At 45.2% G+C, this 25,561-nt stretch overlaps 1 protein-coding gene across 1 annotated transcript; it reads right to left on the bottom strand.

The window, feature by feature from the left end:
- Positions 1 to 3,689: 3,689 nt before the first annotated feature.
- Positions 3,690 to 25,157, bottom strand: exd2 (exonuclease 3'-5' domain containing 2). The gene is made up of 10 exons (XM_084310028.1): positions 25,099 to 25,157; positions 24,145 to 24,226; positions 23,591 to 24,027; positions 22,718 to 22,974; positions 21,200 to 21,326; positions 17,859 to 18,154; positions 15,708 to 15,814; positions 14,547 to 14,682; positions 9,317 to 9,676; positions 3,690 to 4,077 (listed from the first exon to the last, which is right to left on the bottom strand). Exons 3-10 carry the CDS (start codon positions 23,966 to 23,968, stop codon positions 3,861 to 3,863), a joined length of 1,878 nt encoding a protein of 625 aa, XP_084166154.1. The 5' UTR covers positions 23,969 to 24,027; positions 24,145 to 24,226; positions 25,099 to 25,157; the 3' UTR covers positions 3,690 to 3,860.
- Between the last annotated feature and the right edge of the window lie 404 nt (positions 25,158 to 25,561).

The raw sequence follows: 25,561 nt of genomic DNA on the forward strand, positions 1-25,561 counted from the left end.
TTATAGAGACAAAAAAAGTACCAACAAAAAGGTACCATTGGGTACCGGTATCGATTCAAATGTGAAAGGTACTCAAGCCTAGTAAAAAGCCTACTAGGCCAAATGATGAAAGGAAGCACATACGGCCCAGCTAGCGTATCTGTTGGCCACAAACACCTCTCCCGGAGTTTTAAGCTAGGCTAGTGGTTTGTATCAGCTTCCATTAGTTTGTGCTAAGCTAGCTCGCAGCCGGATAGCCTTCTACTGAACGCGGAGGAAATTGGTATCCCTCGTTACCCGACGACGGTAAGCGCATTTCCCATAAAATTGGCGTGTTCCTTTAAATTGATACCAATCTTAATTTTTTTGTGATCAAATTTAAGCTGATACCAAATCTTTATTTTTTTTTATCTACCTTTTTCTCCCATTTTCTATTTTTCTCCCATCCCAATTTGCTATCGTCCAATTCTACCCTCCCCTGTCTCGAACGTTGTTAGGCCATGCATCCCACAAGCCGGCTGCAATGTGGACTAAGCCTTGCATCACGTGTCCCCTCCGGTACTCAAGGAAGCAGCAGTCGCATCTTTTCACCTGCACAGCGCGCTCTCTCAGCGTCGGGGGTCTGCGTTTGGAGGGCACGTCACCCCCGTCGCTTCCTGATTCTGCTGCACAGGCGCACCAACCGACCTGTAGGAGTCGCTGTCCACAACGTCCGATCCCCACCCATCAGCTTCCCACCCCCTAATACTGCCAATTGTATTATTATGAACGACCAGCCAAGCTGATAGCAATGCGGAGAGCTGGGCTCGAACCCAGCGTCTCCTACATTGGTGGTGAGCGCCTTGCCCACTGCACCACCTAGCTGCCCTTGATACCAATCTTTATAATATAAATGATAAAATAAATTATGCATCAATGATTAAAGTTAGTCAAATTCCGATACAAATGAGTTCCTAGTTTCCCCACTTTGATTCTACCACTACTTTAAATCATTGCCCCACTTTCCTCAACTACACCAAAACGAGACAAGAATCACAAACCAAGAGTAATACAAATATTATCTTTATTTTTCATCATAGAATTTTAGGGAAACAAACAGCTTCAGGGGGTTGCATCTGTAAAAATGCAAATAAAAAGAAAGCTTCCGGTTTCATAAGTTAAGTTCATATAAATAAATGCAGTGGTAATATGCTCATGAAAATATACGCCTTTCATTAGGTTCAGTTTTTAAGGCCTTATTCATAACCGATCGAGCTTTAAAGGAACACGCCAACTTTTTGGGAAATTCGATTATTTGCCATCTACCCTGGAGTTAGACAAGCAGATACATACCCTTTTCTCTGTGCATGCATTAGGCTTAGGGAACAGCCACACCGTTAGCCTAGCTTAGCGCCATTCACTGGAAGTAGGTGTGCCAGTGTAGCCTAGTTCCGAACAGTCACAAAATACACTCCAAAACTTTCCTGTAAACATGTTGTAACCTGTATATTTACCACGTGAAAGCAATAAAAAAAAAAGCATATATATACTCTGAACTATTTTTTGCCGAACCACTGCTGCCTGGGCGCAGTGATTTCAAAAAAGTATATATCCGCTTTGAAAATGAAAATGTCTAATTATTTTTTTTCTTCTCCACGTGGTAAATACACAGGTCACAACATGTTTACAGGAACGTTTTAGAGTTGTATTTAGAGTATTTCGTGACTGTTGGGAACTAGGCTACACTGGCACACCTACTTCCAGTGAATGGCGCTAAGCTAACGGTGCGGCTGTTCCTTAAGCCTAATGCATGCACAGAGAAGAAAAGGGTAGGCATCTGCTTGTCTAACTCCAGGGTAGATGGCAAATAAGCTAATTTCCCAAAAAGTTGGCATGTTCCTTTAAGTCATTCGCAGGTTTACGTCACATGATTATGGTACAATTTGGCACTTCCATCTCGTTTAACATAATTGTATTAAAGCGGAGGTGGAATCAAACTGCAGTCTATTGGAATGATCCCGTGTCCTGATCCCGTGTCGGTCTCTTCGTCAAGTCGGGGGGAAAAAGGCACATTAAAACATGTGCTGGGAGGTGTCCCAACCATCAGGAGGAGCACACAGATCCTGGTTCTAGTTCATTAAGGGGCCTTAGTGGCAGATTAGCAGAGTCTCACTCGGACACACAGATCCTGGACCAGTCTCTGGTTCTAGTTCATTAAAGGGGCCATAATGGCAGATTAGCAGTGTCTCACACAGATCGGGGTAAAAACAGCCTTATTCTGCAACCAGACTGACGATATCCACAGATTTCTGAACAAAAGCCAACCCTGTTGGCATTTGCCGCTTGTGCTCTGCACCAGGGCAAGTAGTTCAGTTCAGCTGCATCGGGAGGCCCTCTGTGTAGTTTAGTTGAACTACATGGGGAGGCCCTCTCTGTGGTTCAGTTCAGCTGCATGGGGAGGCTTTCTGTAGTTCAGTTCAGCTGCATGGGGAGGCTTTCTGTAGTTCAGTTCAGCTGCATGGGGAGGCTTTCTCTGTAGTTCAGTTCAGCTGCAGGGGGAGGCCCCCTCTATTCAGCTGCAGGGCGAGGCCCTCTCTGTTCAGCTGCATGGAGAGGCCCTCTGTTCAGCTGCAGGGCGAGGCCCTCTATTCAGCTGCATGGGGAGGTCCTCTCTATTCAGCTGCAGGGCGAGGCCCTCTGTATTCAGCTGCAGGGGGAGGCCCCCTCTATTCAGCTGCAGGGCGAGGCCCTCTCTGTTCAGCTGCATGGAGAGGCCCTCTATTCAGCTGCATGGAGAGGCCCTCTATTCAGCTGCAGGGCGAGGCCCTCTCTGTTCAGCTGCATGGAGAGGCCCTCTGTTCAGCTGCAGGGCGAGGCCCCCTCTATTCAGCTGCAGGGCGAGGCCCTCTCTATTCAGCTGCAGGGCGAGGCCCTCTGTATTCAGCTGCATGGGGAGGCCCCCTCTGTAGTTTAGTTGAGCTGCATGGGGAGCCCTCTCTGTAGTTCAATCTCCATAGTCTAGTTGAGCTGCATGGGGAGGCCCTCTCTATTCAGCTGCAGGGCGAGGCCCTCTCTGTTCAGCTGCATGGAGAGGCCCTCTGTTCAGCTGCATGGGAAGGCCCCCTCTATTCAGCTGCAGGGCGAGGCCCTCTCTGTTCAGCTGCATGGAGAGGCCCTCTGTTCAGCTGCATGGGAAGGCCCCCTCTATTCAGCTGCAGGGCGAGGCCCTCTCTGTTCAGCTGCATGGGGAGGCCCCCTCTGTAGTTTAGTTGAGCTGCATGGGGAGCCCTCTCTGTAGTTCAATCTCCATAGTCTAGTTGAGCTGCATGGGGAGGCCCTCTCTATTCAGCTGCAGGGCGAGGCCCTCTCTGTTCAGCTGCATGGAGAGGCCCTCTCTGTTCAGCTGCATGGGGAGGCCCCCTCTATTCAGCTGCAGGGCGAGGCCCTCTCTGTTCAGCTGCATGGAGAGGCCCTCTGTTCAGCTGCAGGGCGAGGTCCTCTCTGTTCAGCTGCATGGAGAGGCCCTCTGTTCAGCTGCAGGGCGAGGTCCTCTCTATTCAGCTGCATGGAGAGGCCCTCTCTGTAGTCTAGTTCAGCTGGATGGGGAGGTCCTCTCCGTAGTCTAGTTCAGCTGGATGGGGAGGTCCTCTCCGTAGTCTAGTTCAGCTGGATGGGGAGGTCCTCTCCGTAGTCTAGTTCAGCTGGATGGGGAGGTCCTCTCCGTAGTCTAGTTCAGCTGGATGGGGAGGTCCTCTCCGTAGTCTAGTTCAGCTGGATGGGGAGGTCCTCTCCGTAGTCTAGTTCAGCTGGATGGGGAGGTCCTCTCCGTAGTCTAGTTCAGCTGGATGGGGAGGTCCTCTCCGTAGTCTAGTTCAGCTGGATGGGGAGGTCCTCTCCGTAGTCTAGTTCAGCTGGATGGGGAGGTCCTCTCCGTACTTGCGCAGGAACTTGGAGTGGTTGTGCTCCACGGACCAGAGGGGCGGAAGGTGCCGCGGCTGCATGGTGGTGAGGAAGTGCTGCCTCCAGCGACGCTCCAGGTCCATCAAGCCGTGCAGGCCGCGCTCCGCGTGCGCACGGACCACCTTCAGCCCGTGCGGCTCGTAGGCCTCGTTGAAGATCCTGCGAGGGGGAGGAGGAGAGGAGTAAGAACAAGGCCCTTGAGACCAACAGGACAGACTGTATGAAGGAGTAAGAACAAGGCCCTTGAGACCAACAGGACAGACTGTATGAAGGAGTAAGAACAAGGCCCTTGAGACCAACAGGACAGACTGTATGAAGGAGTAAGAACAAGGTCCTTGAGACCAACAGGACAGACTGTATGAAGGAGTAAGAACAAGGCCCTTGAGACCAACAGGACAGACTGTATGAAGGAGTAAGAACAAGGCCCTTGAGACCAACAGGACAGACTGTATGAAGGAGTAAGAACAAGGTCCTTGAGACCAACAGACTGTATGAAGGAGTAAGAACAAGGTCCTTGAGACCAACAGGACAGACTGTATGAATGAGTAAGAACAAGGTCCTTGAGACCAACAGGACAGACTGTATGAATGAGTAAGAACAAGGTCCTTGAGACCAACAGGACAGACTGTATGAAGGAGTAAGAACAAGGTCCTTGAGACCAACAAGACAGACTGTGTGAAGGAGTAAGAACAAGGTCCTTGAGACCAACAGGACAGACTGTATGAAGGAGTAAGAACAAGGTCCTTGAGACCAACAGGACAGACTGTATGAAGGAGTAAGAACAAGGTCCTTGAGACCAACAGGACAGACTGTATGAAGGAGTAAGAACAAGGTCCTTGAGACCAACAGGACAGACTGTATGAAGGAGTAAGAACAAGGTCCTTGAGACCAACAGGACAGACTGTATGGAAAAACACCTGGGATTAAAGTAAGCAGTACTACATGAGAGGCAGTGCTATACAGTTCTGTAATGGTCATTACAATAGTAATTAGTAAAGTAATTCAGAACTGTAATTGTTCTATATTTTACCTTAGATGGGAGAAAAGGCGGAGTATATGAGAAAGACCTATGGCTCCGACAGCACTAAAAATCTAAAATACTGCGGTGCTGAAGCACCTTTATTTATTAATGGGCATCTCATGATTTTATGTCTATTTTATGTGTATCAGTGACAATCAAACAATTAAACAAAGAGGCCTATTAAGATGTTAGATCCTAAATTATGAAAAACGATGCGATTGAATGTTCTATGCCTTACCTTCGTCTGTTTTGCTGCCATCTATTTTATGCTCATTCTATGCCTACGGTAATTCTATGTCTGCACTTCATACATTGCTCTTGATCTGCCAATTGTGTGCAAATTTTATACCAGTCTTTTTTTTTTTTTTTTACTGCTGTAAAGATTATCACCATTATACCGTGAAACCGTGGCAGTGCCAATCAGTTTATCAACAGTATTATTTACCCCGCCTTGCCCTCTCTTCACTGGCTTCCAGTTCGTTATAGGATTGATTTCAAGGTCCTGCAGTTCACCTTCAAAAGCCCTGAACCGACTGGCTCCCTCCTATATCACAGATCTCCTGAGCCCTTACACCACCTCCAGGTCTCTCAGGTCGTCTGGCCTGGACCTCCTGATCGTCCCACGCTCAAGACTCAAACTCGGAGGCGACCATGCTTTCGCAGTTGCAGCCCCTAGACCAGTGTTTCCCAAACTGGGGTTTAAGGTTGAGGGACGGAGGGAGGGGGTAAGAAATAGAGAGTTGAAAAAGGGGTGAGAAATAGAAAGGAGAGTAGAACATGTTTGTTTTTAAAAGTGTTACAAAATTGTATGTACATATGTTATGAGGTGGTGAGCAACTTAACATTACACTCCGATTATTGCTGTGATGTACTTTTATAATTAAATAAATACATTTCTGTCATTTTGGGACCGGTACCGGACCCGTCGGGCTTAAGAGGTTAAAAAGAAATTTATTTTATTTTCATTAGTCTTCCGGGTATTTTACTTTTACTTGCCACTTCCACCCGCGCCCCACTCTACTGCCATAATGCTCCCCTTCGCGTAATTCACTCACAGCTCAGGCCATGGTTGTGGTAGAGACATGATCATAATCAGGTTTTTTTTATGCACCCGAGTCTCCCCAACACGTAGCTGAGCTATGGTAACTTTCGCGCACCTACCCCCTACCAGTGCATGCCTCTCACCTGGAAAAGGTGTTAGGTGGGGGAGGGGTTAGGTGGCAAAGGCCAGTGGGTATTTGTAGATCTGCATGCATCTTAACTCTTTAATTGCCAGACCCGAGATATCTCGGGTTAACTCGCCATGCGTTGGCCTGCCAGACCCGAGATATCTCGGGTTTTGGTAATTCTCTTTTATTCAATATTTTTATTCGTTATTCATCCACTGACCTCGGTGTTGCCATAGGAAAGGATTTTGAGATTGCCAAAGTGCAATACCGGCCGCATCCTGCCAGATGGCAGTCGCCCACCCTTTGAGACGAGTAAGTCGCTTCATCAGACCACTTCGAAACGCATCTGGCACACTCGATCCATAAGTTGTGCCAAATTATGTCTGGGACCGGGTGGACACAAATACTAGAAATCGCGATCAGACAATTGGAATATTCTTTTTGGAATACCCCCGACCACATGTAAGGACTATCTTATAGGGGTGTAACGGTACACAGAAGCCACGGTTCGGTACGTACCTCGGTATTGGGGTCACGGTTCGGTCCGAGTTCGGTACAACAGAAAGAAAATATTTATAATTATTAATATATATATATATATATTTTTTTTTAAATGTATATATTATATTTATGATAATTATTCTAATTATTAAATAGAATAATTTTCTATAGGCTTGCCGTGGTAATTAGTGATACTGGTGTCATTCTGTGTTCAGGCATCCACTTTCACTTCCAGAGAGAATTTAACTTCACGACCAGACTGAATACTAGAGAACAGATGACATATTACAACAATGGCAGAGGATTATTTGGATTTAAACACAGTGGAGCTCAGATGATCTGTCCGGAAAAGTAGGCCTATGTTTCTTCTTTTTATTCGATTGTGCCTGTGAGTCCGGCGGGGGAGAATGTTTGTTGACGCGTGTGTGTGTGTCGGCGACGCGTGCGTTTCTTTCCATTGGTTTCATTTGGTTGACGTTATTGGGCGGAGAAGAAAACGAAAGAAAACTGTAATGACCCTGCAGCTGTTCCAATGTAAATGTGCCTTTCTCCTCCGGGCCTTTCGCCCGCTCTGAACTGAACTGAAGTCGGACTCTGTGTGCCCGGCTACGCGAGCGCTGTTCTCGCACGGACCTCGCAAGTGCCTGCATGTGGGTGTCTTTGCGCTGTGGGGCGCATTTGTCGCATGGGTGCGCGTACCGCACTGTGGCGGCCGTACCGTAAATCCGCGGGACGAATACACGTACCGTTACACCCCTACTATCTTACATCAATTTCAGCTTGATCCAACAATGTTTTCATATCCATCCAGCTGATCGGCTTCTGTAGTGTTCAACACGAATGCCGTTACTGGCCATCAAAGCATAAAGAAATAACCCCCCCCCTTTCATGCATTAATGATGAAACATAATACCCATTATATACATTTGATTTGGAAATAGTAGCGTGTCCAGGCAAGAAACGCCAACGCTTGTAGTAGAATTTACGTTGCGCCCTATATAACTAGCTTCCCAGGAATTATCCCGGATCACTCTGAAATTATACTTATACTCACCACGGGATAACGCACGAACGTATGCATGAACAAATTATCTTTTTTGCATCTTGGACGGAAGAAAGTCACTGTCAAATGACCATAGTATGGTCCCATTGCTATAATATAGAATATAGATATAGCTCTCCAAACATTGTGACGCACAGTGAAAATATGTTATGGAAAACGTGGCACGTTAGCCACAAGGGCCAGACTAATCCCTGGCGCTGAATGAGTTAAGAGAACAGCCAACAGCCCCTTCGAAGCTATTGCGTTATCATCTTTGTTAAGACATAGATTTAAATGTATCCACCCGATTTGCACTAGTGATGGCTTATTTTGAAGGCAAGAACATGTACTTTCATATAATGTAAAACAAACAATATATATTGACCGTTCAACAAGACCCTATTATATGTGCCTGGTCACACATGTCTCTTCAATGTACTGATCTTTGTATGCCTGCTTTACCGTATTTTAATGTGTTATTATTATTCATAAGGCCTTGCACAGCACATTGGTCAACCGTTTTTAAACATGCTTTATAAATGAAGTCGACTTGACAATACTCATTTTGTTGCTGGTGTAAGATGATGAAAATGTAGCAGTAAAAACAAAAAAGGTGTTGTCAAGGTTACGGATAAATTATTATCGCTATGATTGATACAATGGGTCGCGGGAATGTCAACAAAGTGGAGTGATGAGAAATTGCTAGCTACGAGTCCATGATGAGATTTTCATGTCTGGGTGTTGCTCAGCCAATCACAGTGCGAGGTCTGAACAAACTGTGGTACAATTACTTAATGAATGACTTAATTACTCCTCTGGAGGCGACCGATCTCGACTGGCTTCATCCGTGGGACCAATAGGAAATGAGATGTGCCTTCAGTGCTGACCCAGCCCGCTTTCATTCCAGGAGAGTCGTTTCATTTTAATTAATGACTGACCAAGGTCTGGTACAAACGCTTCTCACTGTTCCCTCTCCCCCAACAGGGTGATAAATCCTATCGCAATATACTTTTTTCAAATGATATTGGTAGAAAACAGATTTATTGAATGCGGCGTTAAAAGAAGTTTGAAATTCTACTTTTGACCAAAGCCTGAACAAACCAGGGTTCACTGGGGTTTAACATACGATGCAAAATATTTATTCTCATTTATTTCTTCTACTTATGTAGTCTTTTATATATTTATCATTATTAGTTTGTTCCTTCATTTTCCTTGTCTAAAAAAAAAGTGAACGTTGTATACGTTTATCCAAAATAAAAATTAAATGTAATAAAAATAAGTCTCTAAAAAAACACGAGGAAAACACTACAAAGTCTCTTCCTAATATTTGTCTTCAACTTAAAATTACGTAAGAAATAAGACAAAAATCTTCATCAATCATCATCTAAAATACTGCTGTGCTGAAGCACTTTGGTGTATCTGCCAATATCATGATTGTATATGTCCATTTTAAGTGCATCAGTGATAATCAAACGATAAAACAAAGATGCCCATTAAGATCATAATATGAAAAACTATGATTTAATGTTATATGCCTCATGTTGATTTGTCTATTTTGCTGCCATCTATTTTATGCATTGCCCTTGATCTGCCAATTTTGTGAAAACACTTTCCACTGCTGTGAAGCAGCTGCTCATGCATCCATTTCCTCCTCCTCCTCCTCACCTGGTTTCCAGGCCGGCGGCCCTCTGCAGGGTCTCCGGTGTGAGCTCCTGCTCCCCCGTGAAGCTCCTCATGATGGCCTGCAGCTCCTTCCGGCGCTGCTCCGGTAGACAGCCGTCGGCGGTGAGGAGGGCCCGGGCGGCCGAGCGCACCCGCCGTCGGTCCGAGTCCTCGAGGACGCGCACGCCCTCCTCGCACCCCTGGGGGGCGAGGTGGTCGACCGCCAGCGACTGCTTCAGGAAGCCATCGCGGACGTTGGAGGCGCCGTGGCAGTAGGTGCAGAGGAGCAGGATGTCATGGGAGTTGTGGTCCTTCATCTCGGTGGGGAAGTGTCGTCTGTATTCGTGCGGGACGATGTTCTTCCTGGAAGGCAGAGGGAGAGAGAGAGAGGGGTAACAGAGGATAGGGTTGCTGTGGTGATGTGAAATTTCCCATGACTATAAACAAAATCAATATCTAGTAGAACGCCTACTTTGATCTTTAATATTATGTGGCTACATTGATCCGCCGAGTCTGTCCGTCGGTTATTAATTCATTTTCAATTACTGGTATCCATTTGCTGGACAAGGTTGACGTAATGTGTTCCAAAAATAAAATAAACCAGATGGCAATAGTCTTATCGGATCAATGACCGATCAACGACAGATCAATGCTGCAGCCTGATTTAGCGCATCGTGGGAAAATACCGTTGCTGGTCTGGACTGATCCTCAGCGCCTCTCCACTCGAGCTGCTGTTGGCCTTTCTCTCCTTCACGCAAAGTTAAATCTACTCGAAATTAAAGTGAAACTTAAGCCACTCTGTACCGCAACCTCTAAAATAGATCTGCTGTCCGCGCAGACACGTTCAGTTTATAATGTTGTCTGACTCTGACTATCAAGTATTGATTAACACGCTTAGTTTACAAATGAGCATTTTTATTTGATGAACGTGGGCACTGATATGCAAAAATTAACCTGGGTTTTATTTCTATATAAAAAAGAATTTAAGAAAAAGAAAGTTAAAGAAAAAAGCATACACCGGTGGGATACTAATGTGGACTTGGTGAACTCGGTAAGAGCCTGAACACCAAGTAACGCCGGTATCACCGTCTACCACAGCAAGCCTAACAGAGGACAGTGAGGGAGTTCAGATGATGAATGACTGCATGTCGATTATACTGTAGCACAGGGGTGCCCAACCGTTTTTGAACCAAGATCTACTTTTTAATTTACCACCTAGCCGAGAGCTACCAGCCAAAATTGTATATTGTAAGCCATCATTTGAGGCTTTATAAAAGCAGCATAATGAACACAAATCAGTCAGTGCCGAGTCCGACCTCATCTTAAATAACAAACAGCATTGCATGTTGTAGTTAACAAGGAGAGGCAGAGTTGATTTTCCAAAAATAAAAAATAAAAAATGTTAACACTTTGGTTGCCTAAGGTTAAATTAATGATATACCATAGATTGCCAGCGCTATTTGTCTATGGAGAAAGTCCCCTTCTTTGCAGGGCTATAACTTTTTAAATTCTATTGCTACATTGCCATTATTAGGGCCCATTCAAAGTCCTATATGTATTGTTCATTGTGTAGCAACGTTAAACTTTTTCATTCACATATTCATAGTAAAGTATGGTCTAATGTATAAGTATGTTTTCATCTCTTTCTGCAGCTTTCTCCAGAACGTGATCTATAGCCCCAAATGCATTATATTGATGATGAAATACAGTTTGATGGCAATCAGCGCGATATAAAAAATTCCAACTAGACGTACTTCTAGAAGTTACTACACGTCATCTGATGTTGACCGGATGGGCGAGGGGGCGTTTATAATTCCGTGGGCAGCGTTATACCAATCATCTAATGTGGGTCAAATGTTGATAATATCAGTTATTATCGAAGACGGTAACGTTACACGCTGAAACTCACCCCAGTCTCCGCGCGCCGTTGGGCGATCATCGTCTAGTAGAAATTTTATCATTATGGGATATATTATTACCCGGTCCATCTCCAGCTTGTATAATGGTATATACGTCCAAATCATGTTGTTTATCGAGTTATTGGCAATCGATCGCTATGTAGTGTGACGAGCTAGAGTGCCGGAACCTATCCCGAGTGGCCGGAAGCAATACGGACATCTAGCACAACCTCTACTGCGCTTCCTGTTAAGCGGTTGCGCGATCGGCCACCAGATGGCGCTCCTGAACCGCCAGAGAGCTCAGTGGGTCCTGCTGGTGTATCTCAGGCCAGCGGAGGGACATTATGAATCCGATCGCAGATTTTTGAAATATTGATATAAAGACGACGTACAGCGTCCCCCGGCAACTTTAGCATGGCCAGCAAAGACGTCTAAAGACGGCTCCCGGCAGTCAAAGTGTTATTAATAATCAAATTTTATTAATCGAGATCTACTTGAAATCAGCCCGCGATCTACCTGTCGATCGCGATCGACTGGTTGGGCACCACTGCTGTAGCAGCACCGGGACACAGAGCGCTGTACAGTGCAGGCCGCAGGGTTAACAGAAATTACAAAATGAAATTCAAGGACTTTCAAGTACTTTTCCAAGCACTATTTTTCATTTTAAAAAGGGGCATTTAAAAGGATCCAATTCACTGGAAAATCTGATCCAATATTTATGGCTTAAAACCATTCTCAGACAATTAGTTACACTTTAGATAAAAAAGCTATTTCTTGATTCAGAACAATTTAATCATGGATGAACAAAACCTTCAATGCGAATTCCAAGGACTTTTTAAGCACCTTGTTAAAAAATTGGCTGTTTAACTCATTCATGGCCAACCACGACTATAGTCGGGTTATCTCGCATTGAGCGCCAGAACCCGAGTATAGTCGGGTTTTCGATCGCTTATCGTTTCTTTTATTCGATACAGTCTCACGGACCTCGGTGTATCATTGGGACTCATTCTGAGATGCCGAGATTGCAATGCCGGCCGAATCCTGCTAGGTGGCAGTATCGCCCACCCTTTGAAACCTTATTTCACACTGTTACATTATACAGGTGCAGCTCAATAAATTAGAATATCGTGGAAAAGTCTATATATTTAGCTGTATTGAGTCATTTGTGCAAAAGGAGCCCCAACCAAGTACTGAGTGAACTGTACATACATGAACATACTTTTCAGAAGGCCGACATTTCTATATACAAGAAAAATACATAAATGTTTTATTGTTGATAAAGAATTTTAGGCTTTCATGAGCTGTAAGACATCATCATCAAAATTAAAACAAATAAAGGTTTGAAATATTTCACTTTGTGTCTAATGAATCTATAATCTACGAGAGTTTCGCTTTTTGAATTGAATTACTGAAATAAAAGAACTTTTCCACGATATTCTAATTTATCGAGCTGCACCTGTATATGGTCCGGGTGGAGAAATGGTACCAGGGAAAGTGAAAGGCTTTAGTCGAGCCCCTTGGAACGCGTCCAGCACACTTCAGCATAATTTGTCCCATTTCATGTCAGGGACCCGATGGACATCAATACTGGAAATCATGATCAGACAATTGGAATATTCTTTTTGCAATACCTCCTAGCAAAGGTAAGAACTATATGACATGAATCCTACAATGATTTCACATTGAGCGCAATGATCAACGTATGTAGTATTCAAAACGTATGCCGTTGCCGACGATCAGAGCATCACAAAACAACCCCGCCCGCCTTTGATGCCTTCATGATGAAACATAATACCCATTATATACGTTTGATTTGGAAATAATATAGTGTCCTCCAGACGAGCAACGCGAACGACTTTCGCAAAATGCACATAGCGCTCCATAACTCAGCTTCAAGGAATTAGCCAGGATCACTCAATCACAATTTTGAAACTATACAATATTCACCACGGGATAACACGCAAACGTATACATGAAAAAATGTACTCCTTTTTTACATGTTGGAGAGATAGTGACTGTCAAATTAGCCATAGTATTGTCTCCATAGCTATAATATAGAATATAGATATAGCTCTGCAAACATCGTGACTGCAGGTCGATACAGCAGCACCGGGACACAGAGCGCTGTACAGTGGAACGGCTCAGTATGGCCGACTCCAGTGGGAACTAGGGGTGTAACGGTACACAGAAGCCATGGTTCGGTACGTACCTCTGTATTGGGGTCACGGTTCGGTACAACAGAAAAAATATATTTATAATAATTATTATTAATATTCAATAGAATAATTCTCTTAAATTTATATATTATATTTATGATAATAATTATTATTATTCAATAGAATAATTTTCTATAGGCTTGCCGTATACTCGGGTTCTGGCGCTCAACGCGAGATAACCCGACTATAGTCGTGGTTGGCCATGAATGAGTTAAACAGCCAATTTTTTTTTTTTTTTCTTCTAAATTACATGCTATATTATGTTATTTGATACTATCTTGTCTAGCACAGTCTCTGGAGCGTAACAGTAAGAAGCATTTTGTATGAAAGTATTCTGTACTTCTGTATGACAACTATTAAAGAACTTGAACTTGAACTTGGTAGTCAGTGATACCGGTGTCATTCTGTGTTCAGGCATCCACTTGCCTACTGCCCCATTAACATCGTATCCTTGCTAAGTTTCAGTTTCACTTCTAGAGAGAATTTTACTTCACGACGAGACTGAAGAACAGATGACATATTACAACAATGGCAGAGGATTATTTGGATTTAAACAGTGGAGCTCAGATGATCCGTCTGTTTTTGATTGTGCCTGCGAGTCCGGCGGGGGAGAATGTTGATGCGTTTGTTGGCGCGTGTGTGTCGGCGACGCATGAGTTTCTTTCCATTGGTTTCATTTGGTTAACGTTATTGGGCGAACAAGAAAACGACCCTGCAGCTGTTCCAATGTAAATGTGCCTTTCTCCGTGCACTTTCGCCCCCTCTGAACTGAAGTCGGGACTCTGTGTGCCGCGCGCTGTTCTCGCACGGACCTCGCGAGTGCCTGCATGTGTGACTTGTGCGTTTGCGCTGTGGGGCGTATTCGTCGTATGGCGCGCGTACCGCACCGTGACGGCCGTACCGTAAATTCGCGGGACGAATACACGTACCGTTACACCCCTAGTGGGAACTGAACCGCGCAAACCCTGGTGGCGCTAGTGCCGCATTCAAAGCACCAAGCGTCTCCACCCACTGAGAGTGAACAGGTCCGCGAGGTGAAGCCGCCGCGTCCTCCACGCTGGCAGCAGCGACGGGTCCCACACACAGAGACCAAACGTGGCCTAAAAGAGCGTGACGAACCTGATGTAGGACTCGGCCTTGCCGCAGACCACGCAGAGGTTCTCCTTGGCGGTGAGATAGTAGTCCTGCTGGGATTCGGGACGTCCCGAAGGCTCAAACAGCAGCCTCACTATGAAGGGGTCCTCGCTCTCCAGTTCTGAAGGAGAAATCCAACAAAGTCTTTTTAGGTAAGATAAGATATTCCTTTATTGATCCCCTTGGGGAAATTCAGGCATCATAGCAGCATGGGGGGGGGGGGGGGGTACAGGTATGGGCAGGGTAATAGTGGAAGGACATAAATACAGGCAGTCAAAATTATAGTACAGTAGAAAAGTGAGAAATAGGGGGGGGGGGGGGGTAGGCGCCCCAAAACTACTAGTGTTGTCACGGGGCGAGCATGTCATGGATACGTGGTGTCAACAATGTCGTTCTAGATGCGCGCAGTAAAGCGGTTGTTAGTATGGGTGCAATTCTCTACACCGAGCTGAAATTAAACAATTGCACATAAATTAGGTAAAATGAATTACAATTATACATAGAGTAGTGACAACACGCATATGAACTATTTACAATACATGGAGGCACATACAACACTCATAACAACAACCCGTGTCGGAGCGAGCGCACTCAAGTTGTTCAGAAATTCTGCGGGCTCGGCGTGCACACTGGACGCTCTGATCGAAGAGTCAGTTTATCAGAGCGGAGCGGATTTTCAAAGTGAATTTATTAACTCACCTTAACTAGGGCCCTTGTCGGTCAGCAGTGTTTTGTACTCGCTGAAGCTTCTCTGTATAATTATTTTTTAAGTTTAAATTCAACATTATCTGGCCATCCTCAGTAAATACTATCAAACTCCTCTGACCCCATGTGGTCTTTCCAAAGACCAGAGTTGGGATGGGTGGGCGAGCACACAGCCTTCAGGAGGGGCCGCCCCTTCAAGGCAATGGTAGGGAAAACACTGTACGCATTTCGCATTATGAGCAAGTAGGCAGTGTGATCAAAGGGTGCAGGCGAGGGTCTGTATGCCCCATCAGTTATAATATACAATAAATATAGTTACAATAAACACTAGAATCTAAATATATACTATGAGTAAGTAAAGTATACACTACTGATGACACTGGAAGAGATGCATTATATCCAACAACGGAGGAATGGAGAAGAGCGTGTGGATCTGCGTACCTCCGATTCCTTTGTCCAGGTACCACTTGGCCTTCTTCTTGTCGCAGGTGCACAGGGGCTGACCGTCCGGGGCGTGGAGGAAGCAGTTGTCATAGAGAGGGGATTTCCTGTTTACACAGAGAGAGGGAGATAAGTGGATGCTGATCTTATAAACCAATCAATTAAAGGAACACATTATAGGAAATTAGCTCATTTGCCATCTACCCTGGAGTTAGACAAGAAGATGCATACCTTGCATGCAGTAGGAGTAGGAAGATGTTGGGAACTAGGCTAATGGAGGAACCTACTTCCAGTTAGGGCTGGGCGATATGGCCTAAATATGATATCACGATATTTTCTGACCTTTCGGCGATACACGATACGCATCACGATGTTTTTCTTTTTTCCCCCCAAACAATTCATTATGAGGCTTACCAAGACAGTATTTGAGTTTGCAAGCTAACATTAAAGACAAAATAAAATACCCATGCATTTAGCATTTTTATATTATATATTAGATTTAGATTATTGGATTATTAGATTATATATTGCATATATTTAGCAATGAGATATTATATGATTTAGATACGAAATATGATGAATTGAAAATGGGGGACCCTGATGTAAACAAGACGAAAGTCTTTCTCTGGTCTGCATCCTCCAGTCCACTGTTGACTGTTGTTGTATTGAGCTGTACTGTATTGTACCTATGCTGCAATCTGTTAATAACGTTTATATTCATTCAGTCGGCAAACAGAATCAGTTTGATTGACAGTCGCGTCTGCCAATTACGTCACATCGCTTGCACCCGCCCTGCTGTTCTTAGCACCAATCGGCAAGCGCGTATTAATTTTTTACTTCCGCTATTGGAGAGCTCAATGAAAACAACAATGGCAGCGGTAGCTCGCCGCGGCCGACTTTTACCTTTTAGCTCTGCAGAATGACTAAACGACTGGAGGCATAATGATTTTACTGCAACGGATGTTATAATAAAAGCATTTCCATACATCTGTCTGATTGAAAACGTTATTAACAGACCGCAGAATGGGCACAACGGAGTCAGCACGGGCTGAGATATGAACGGCTAATGCTTGCTATATCTAGGTCGACCTCGGTCGTTGCTATGTAAATACGCTGATGTTATTGAAAGTGTAACTATATAACGTCAATGCCACAAAACGAATGCCTTTGTTATCATAAGTAGTAACTTTTGATGCAGTAGTGTGTGTGTGGGGCGGCGCTGTTCAAAAGTGTCAACGTGTGGACCAGATTGACGCAACACAAGCCTTTTGGGCAAAACATCACGATATCCACGATACGTTTAAAAAGTGTATCGTTAATGAACTGTACCCGATATTTATATAATATCGTCATATCGCCCAGCCCTACTTCCAGTGACTGACGCTAAGCGAGGCTAACGGTGCGCGTCTTCCTACTCCTACTGCATGCACAGAGAAGAAAAAGGGTATGTATCTTCTTATCCAACTCCAGGGTAGATGGCAAATAAGCAAATTTCCCAAAATGTTGGGAGTTTTCCTTTAAGGCTTTCCAGAAAATAAATATACTTGGACATTGTGTAATGGAATGAACTCCCAACAGTTGATATTCTCCCCTCTGTTGCAGAGTTTAAAACCTTGATCTCCAAACTTTTGTCAATCAAATTGTACGAGTTTGAATTGATTTGTTATCCTCATCTTGTCGTCTTATGGTTATTGCTTTTTTGGGGGGCTTATTTCTGCATGTACACTCAACGTGACTGTAAATGAGGGAAACCTCAGTTGCATTTTGAGTTTGATGATGAATGAATGATCATTGCATTTATATAGCGCTTTTCTAGACACTCTGAGCGCTCCCCACAATGTAGGGTGGAAATTGCCTCCTTCACCACCACTGTGTAGCAGTAGCACCCAACCTTGGGCTACGCAGGCTCAATGGCTGCCATACACTGGCACCAGGCACACATCCCACTACAGAATGGCTGAATGGCTCAGGAAACAGGGATCGATAGCCAATTAAGGTGGGGGGGGGGGGGGTGATTAAGTGGCAGCGACCCGATTGGGAATTTGGCCAGGAACGTCAGGGAACCCCCTACTTTTTGCGAAATGGGTTAATTAACGACCGAATTCAGCCAGGACCTCGGGAGTCTAAATAAAGGTTAAAACACACACTCACCTGGCAGAGTAGCCCACGCCCAGTGGTTTCCTCTTGTTCTTGCGGGGGTCTGGGACTTGCTGGTCTCCACACGACTCCGCATTCTCGCGGGCGGGCGGCTTCCTGTTTCGCCGCCTCTTCTCTCCGTCCTTCTCCTCGCCGTCGGCCCCGGCCCTGGAGCCCCGGAAGGTGACGTCCACCAGGCCCTGGCACCGGGCGGACAGCTGGGAGTAGGAGCCCTCGCTGGGGCAGCGGAGGCCCAGGAGGTGGAAGAACAGGGCGATGGACACCTGGGCGTCTCTGCCGGCGTAGGTCATCTGCAGTCAGGGGGTCATCGACTTGACAATATAAACGTTCTAAAAATGGATTACGGTACATTTCATTCTTCGTTCTAAAAATAGATTACATTTCATTCTTCGTTCTAAAAATAGATTACATTTCATTCTTCCTTCAGTCGTCGATATTCAGTGCCGGAAGGAAATAAAGAACACACATAGGGCTATGGTGATATGATATTTGACGCCATTTGTTTTTTCCAGTGCAAATTCCAGTGAAGACATCTTTTTTATTTATTTTTTGATCCACTTTTTCTCCTTATTTTTCTCCCATCCCAATTTCACCTCGCCAATTCTCCCCTCCCCCGTCTCGAACGTTGCTAGACTATGCCTCCCACTGGTCAGCTGCAGTGAGGACCAAGCCATCACGTGTCCCCTCCGGTACACGAAGAGGCAGCAGTCGCATCTTTTCACCTGTACAGCGCGATCTCTCAGTGGCGAGGAGTAACGTGTGAGAGGCTCACGCTGCCCCCGATACTTCCTGATTCTGCTGTACAGGCGCACCAACCGACCTGTAGGAGTCGCTGTCCACAACGTCCAATCCCCACCCACCAGCTTTCCCACCCCTAACACTGCCAATTGTGTTAGTATGAACGACCAGCCAAGCTGGTAGCAACGCCGAGAGCTGGGCTCGATCCCAGCATCTCCTGCGTTAGTGGCGCAGTCTCTTTAGCCGTCGACTAAAGACGCACTTCTTCAACCATTATCTGAAATAATAATAATTTAACCCTAACTAACCATACTGTCATGCACTTGTCCTAATAAACTAACCTACACTGTAACACGCAACACTTTGATGAATATTGTTACTCAGCTGATAAGAGTTGTATCCTTCCTGATGACCTGTTGTACAGAACTTGTAAGTCGCTTTGGATAAAAGAGTCAGCTAAATGACTAAATGTAAATGTGCGCCTTGCCCACTCCGCCACGCAAGGATCCATTTCTTATTTTAAAGAATACATAAAAAGTATAGTAAAAATCTATACCTTTGCATGGATCCATGACGGTTTATCTTAATATTATCCGGTATACCACCCTGCCCTGAATGCACACCCAAAGACGTGCAGGTCATCGGTTTGTAAGACTAGACAAAAAGAGACTGAAGACCGCACACCGCTCTCTTGCAGTTACAAATGTATGTATTGGACCGTGTTAGCATTAGGGATGGGAATTGATACGATTCCATTATCGATTCTGCTTATCGATTCGATTCTTTATCGATTCCCTTATCGATACCTGATCAATTTATAATTTAAATAAATAAATTGGAAATGCAACAGAACTACATTTAGTCATTTAGCTGACGCTTTTATCCAAAGCGACTTACAAGTTCTGTACGACAAGCCATCAGGAAGGGCACAACTCTATCAGCTGAGCAACAATGTTCATCAAAGTGTTGAGTGCTACAGTGTAGGTTAGTTTATTAGGACAAGTGCATGACAGTACGGTTAGTTAGGGTTAGATATATATTTTTTTATTCAGATAATGGTTGAAGAAGTGCGTCTTTAGTCGACGGCGAAAGATTGGACGTGATTCGGCTGTCCTAACTGGGGTGGGTAGTTCATTCCACCATTGTGGGGCAAGGACTGAGAATAGGCGACTTCTCTTTGATGACCCTCCCGGAGCTCGGATAGGAGTAGGTCTGAGGCGGCCAGAAGATGCAGAGCGTCGGGGTCTAAGCTGGTTAGAATAACAACATGCAACTTGACATTTCTGATTGTCATTTATTGTTGAGCCCCCATGTCAGAAAAATACAAAAACTGTAAAAAATAAAACATTAACTATAGCCTACACTTAAATAAAATAATGTATTTGAGATTCTCTTAAAATGTATTTATTTTTTTATTCTTAAACTAATTTAATCTATTGAATAACAGGTTGTTATTCCTCTGACTTCTGTCTCTCACTCACACTCTCTCTCTCTCACACACACACACACACACACACACACACACACACACACACACACACAGACACAGAGAGAGAGAGAGAGAGCTCCCCGGGCCCCTGTCCTTTATGTATTGGCTTGTGTTGCTACACGGACACATTTGTATGTTGCACCACTGTACTTCCTGGTTTACACTTTACAGACTTGTAAACAAGCACTCGCGTCTCTCATTATATGTGAACTAAAGAGTACAAGGTTTACACAACAGCCCCCACCTGCTGTTTTATTGTATTTGTACCTGTACTATCCGCTGTCAGCTGTTTATCTCTCTTTGTGAGGTTGATTAAATAGCGTTAGCTCACGTTAGCTCCGCGGCTAATTTTAGCTCACCCTAAACTAAATCAATGACAATGTTCTAAAGCATTAAAGTAGTTTTCACTGCACATAGAAGTAGCCAAACAGCGGGAGCATTTCGGGAGCATATTACCAAAACCCAGGCAATTTCGAGCCCTTAAGGAATCAAATAGAGTCTGCCATGGCTACATGGTAACGTAACGTTATTGCGCAACTGTAGGCAGCGATAAGGGAATCGAAAGTCACAGGAGCCACACGGTTCCAGGCATCGGCCAATTAGGAACCGGTTCCCAATGGGAACCGGTTTTCGATTCCCATCCCTAGTTAGCATCGCCAACACGTTTTGTCAGGGTGTGATTCGCAAACAGTGCAACAGGCTGCAGTCCAAGACGTTCCCTAGCAACACTATTCCACTGAAACACTCTATAGAGGAAGGTTAAGCAATATATCCTGACTTTTATAGATTTGGTTCTTAAACTAGACAACATAGGAGTTTCTTTTCCTCAAATTCTGTCTTATTTCATAATTGTTTTGCTTTGTTTCCTTTATGAGTCGCTTTCCGCTTTTCCATTGATAATTTTACTAGTGTAATTAAATTAGTATGGTAATTTACAACCTTGATCAGTGTTTTTCCAAGGATTAATCAAATTAAATATGAATGAAAACAAGCTGTGAAACGAATAGCTGCGACCGCTAATATTTGTGGTCCAACCAACCGTCACAGCGGCAAATAAGAGCGGCTGGTCGCAGCTAATAAACGATGCAGCAGAAGAACAGCGTAGCACCTGTTCCAGGGTCAGTTGTTCTGCCTCCCAGTTACTGCAGCGCAGCTCCAGGGACTTGTTTAGAGACACGTTCAACAGATCTGCAGCCATGGACTTCAGACTCAGGCCATTAGTCAGCATAACTTGCCTGTGAGGGAAAACAAGATTAGAGAAAACATTTTATATTTTGCCATAAATATAATGTAGGGTTAAAGTGTCTAAAGTGAGTGTTAAGGTGAGTGTTTGTTTAAAAGTGAGTGTGTGCAATGAGTGTAGATGATGGGTTGTTACATGGAGTCATTGAGCATCCTGATGGCCTGGGGATAGAAGCTCCTTCTGAGTCTCTCTGCACTGGCCATGAAACTCCGGTAGCACTTGCCTGACTGCAGCAGTTCAAAGAGGCAGTTGTTTGGGTAACTAGAGTCTTTGGTTATTCTCTTAGCCTTGGCCCTGCAACGCTTGTTGTAAATGTCCTTAGAGAGTGGGAAGCCCACTGAACGGGCCACTCTCTGTAGTCTGCTGCGGTCGTGAGCGGTGCTATTCCCAAACCAGGAGGTGATGTTACCAGTCAGGATGCTCTCTATTGTGCATGAGTAGAAGTTCTTAAGGATCTTCTGACTCACTTTGAACTTCCTTAGGCGCCTAAGGAAGTAGAGGCGCTGCCGTGCCTTCTTGACTACACTGTCAATGTGTGTGATCGGTCCATGTCAAGTCCTCGGATATGTGGACTCTGTGTTACTTAAAACTGCCAACTCTCTCGACCGGTGCCCAGTCGATGCTGAGGGGGCTGTAGTCGCTGGCCCCTGACCTCCTAAAGTCCACAATCATCTTTCGTTTTGCTGACATTCAGGGAGAGGCTGTTCTCCCGGCACCACAGCGCCAGGTTCTCTACCTCTCCCAGGTAGGCCCTCTCGTCGTTTGCAGAGATCAGGCCCACCACAACTGTGTCGTCCGCAAACTTGATAATTGTGTTGCTGTTCCGCTGTGCCAGTCATGTGTGTACAGCGAGTAGAGGAGGGGGCTCAGAACACAGCCCTGGGGGGCACCTGTGTTGAGTGATGGACTGCATAACTCTGAGGATAGCATGTACATTAATGCTGTATATACCGTATACATATTTATTCCTACTGTGTGTATATATATATATCCACATCAGTCTGTACATACCTGCATATAATGCTTTTTACACGGTATTACATATCCCTTACCTACTCTTATTAGTTACACTGCTGGCCAGTATGACTTACTACCAGTGTCTTTAGATCTGTATCCCTGTACATATTAATACTACAACTCTGTACATGTACATACATTTGATTAGCGCCGTTTAGTGATGCACGATATATCGGCCACCGATATAATATCGGCCGATATGGCAGTTTTTTTCGGTCCGATAAAGATAGGGCCGATATTAAAAAATAAGAAAATAAGTTACAAAAGCAAAGCAAAAAAAAAAAAAACAGTTATATACTGTACTCCGTGCCGTATAATGACAATCCATTTAAAATCGAATCTGCGAGTGGAAGAAGCCACACACACCTCTGTCTTAAGGCAAGGTAGCGCAGGTCGACCGTGCACCCCAGCGACAGGCCGTAGTCGCGGGTCAGACGCTTGCCGTCCTCGTTGCAGCCGACGCCGACCTTCAGGATGTGCGGGTCACGGAGGACGTCCATCAAGCTCAGCGGGAAGGACTGCTTCCCGCTATGAAAGGGCAGCAGCCGCACCAGGACACACAGCCCCGAGTAAGAGGCCATCTGTAGCAGGGAGACCGCCGAGGCTCTGCCTTTGACGGACACCTGGAGGGGGGGTAAAAAAAAAACATAAATGTCACAGAGAGAGAGAGGAGGGCGGCTACGTGGCGTAGTGGGCAAGGCGCTCGCCACGAAATCTGGAGACGCTGGGCTCGCCTGTTCAAGCCCAGCGTCTCCACATTGCTTTCAGTTTAGCTGGTCGTCCGTACTAATACACATTGGCCGTATTAGGGGGTGGGAAACTGATGGGTGGGGATCGGGCGTTGTGGACCGCGTCTCCTACAGGTCGGTTGGTGCGCCTGCGCAGTAGAATCAGGAAGTGTCGGGGGCAGCGTGAGCCTCCCACGCGTTACTCCTCGCCACTGAGAGATCGAGCTGCGCAGGTGAAAAGATGCGACTGCTGTTACCTCAAGTACCGGAGGGGACTTGTGCTATGTATGACTTAGTCCACATTGCAGCCGGCTTGTGGGAGGCAAGAAACAGCGTTCGTGACAGGGGAGGGTTGAATTGGATGATATGAAATTGGGATGGGAGAAAATATAGAAAATGGGAGAAAAAGTGGATCAAAAAAAAAATGTCACAGAGAGGGGGGGGGGGGGTGGAGCTTTCGAGGAGTGAAAACATGATGCAAAAGGTTATTTCTTACGCCTTTGTTCTTTACCCATTCACAGTCGAGCCCCAGGACGGGGTAAACCGACAGCTCCTCTCGCAGGGCAGGCCACAGCTGCTGCCACTCCTCCTCACAGGTCACCACCACAGGCGTCACCCCCAGCAGTTGTTCCGGAGAGGGGATCGGTACGAGAGGAGGGGGCAGCTGGATCGGCTGACACTCCACGGCCTTCTCTTCCTCCTCCTCCTCCTCCTCTTCCTCCTCTTCTTCCTCCGCAGCACGTGGCGGTTCCACACTAGGCTCGGCCGCCTTCTGGACGGGAGGCAGCCTCTTCCTCTGCGTGCGGACCAACCGCCATATGAGCAGCCCTCCCAAGGTGGCCCCTAGCACTGTGGTGATGGTAGCGGCAAGGGGCCCTCGGAGAGACATGGTGGCACTGGCCTGGCTGTGGGGTGGGTTTGGTCGGAGCGGGCTTAAAAAGTGCAAACCTGATGACGAAACACATGCAGGTATTTTGTTTCGAGGAGTCATGTCAACCAAGAGTCAAGAAGACTAGCAGCGTTCTATAATAATAATAATAATAAGCTGCTTCTCTAGGACTTTACCTTTCCCGTGGTGCGTCTGTGGTCTGCCTTGTGGTCACAGCTCGGCATCTGTGATGATCTGAGCAGACTCCGCTGCATCCCCCTGGCAAACAGGTTGTTGGACCATTTTAACTCTCAAATCACAAAGTAGACAGATATTCGATAGGGCATATTATTATACTGGCTGGTTTTGATTCCCAAATACCCCCCAAGCTAGCTTGGAAGTAGGTAGGTAGGTTTTATTTAGACAAACATATACAGATCACATGAGTATTTGCTTTGTCAGGGATAGAAACAAAAAGCCAAGACTTATTTCCATCGTTGTCCCTGGAGTCAATGATGCTTGATTCATACACATACAACTCATTACAGTAATATTTCACAATCATTACATTTGATAGTAATAATAATGGCACACACCATCATTAATTAATACAAACATGCGCATTTGTTGAGACATGTTGAACTAGCCTTGAGACAAGTCATGTTGTTGAATCAAATAAAACGTGCTTATCGTTACAAATAACAGTATATCTCCATATAATAATAACGCCATGATGGCAGAGCTACATTCAAGATGAACCCACTCACCCCCTGGCTGCACAACTAGCTCCCCATTATAGCCAAGTTGACAACAACGTTCTTATGTCAGCGAACAGCTAGCCAACGTGTTTAGGATTCAAGGGCCCAACGTTACAGCAAAGCTTCGTGGAGGTACGACTTTAGCGAAGAGATTACATTATAACTTAATCTCTCGTGTAACGTTACTGTCACGCAGAGTGTGTTCTCCTCATCATCAGTTGAATGTGAGCCAACTGTCTGCACAGCGAGCTGCTACAGTACCGGCTATAGTATAAAGCTGCTCAGTCAACAGGCAGCAGCGATATTATATATATATATTATATTATATACAGTCAGCAGGGGTCTGTCATCTGCTCACTTTATAATAATACATTCACCCCGAGCCTTACTTACCTTTAACGTTTCACGCCGATTTCACGCACATGTACACAATATTGTTTCTCATCGCTGATCTGATTTACCTCTTCCGGTGCTCAATTTATAATGATACCGACCGACCGACCGGGGGCGCAGTTTTCCAGCTGGCGCCACCGAGCGGATTCACGTGGACATGACACCCAAATATATTGATCAACATTTTCTGACCATATTATAGCTGAATGAATGAACATTTTATTAACAGATTGCGGAATGGGTACAATACAGTACGGCTCAATACACACAATTGTTAAGAGATGCAGACCAGAGAAAGACTTTCGTCTTGTTTACATCAGGGTCCCCCATTTTCAATTCATGGTGACATTTATGATGACATACATGACATCATGACATACAGGTATATATAGTACTGTTACTTTTGTGACATATACGATATCTGCTAGCTAGTACATCTGATAGGATTCGGATACTATACGGT

Source organism: Notolepis coatsorum, assembly GCF_963971535.1.
Source record: "Notolepis coatsorum genome assembly, chromosome: 3".
Taxonomy (NCBI): domain Eukaryota; kingdom Metazoa; phylum Chordata; class Actinopteri; order Aulopiformes; family Paralepididae; genus Notolepis; species Notolepis coatsorum.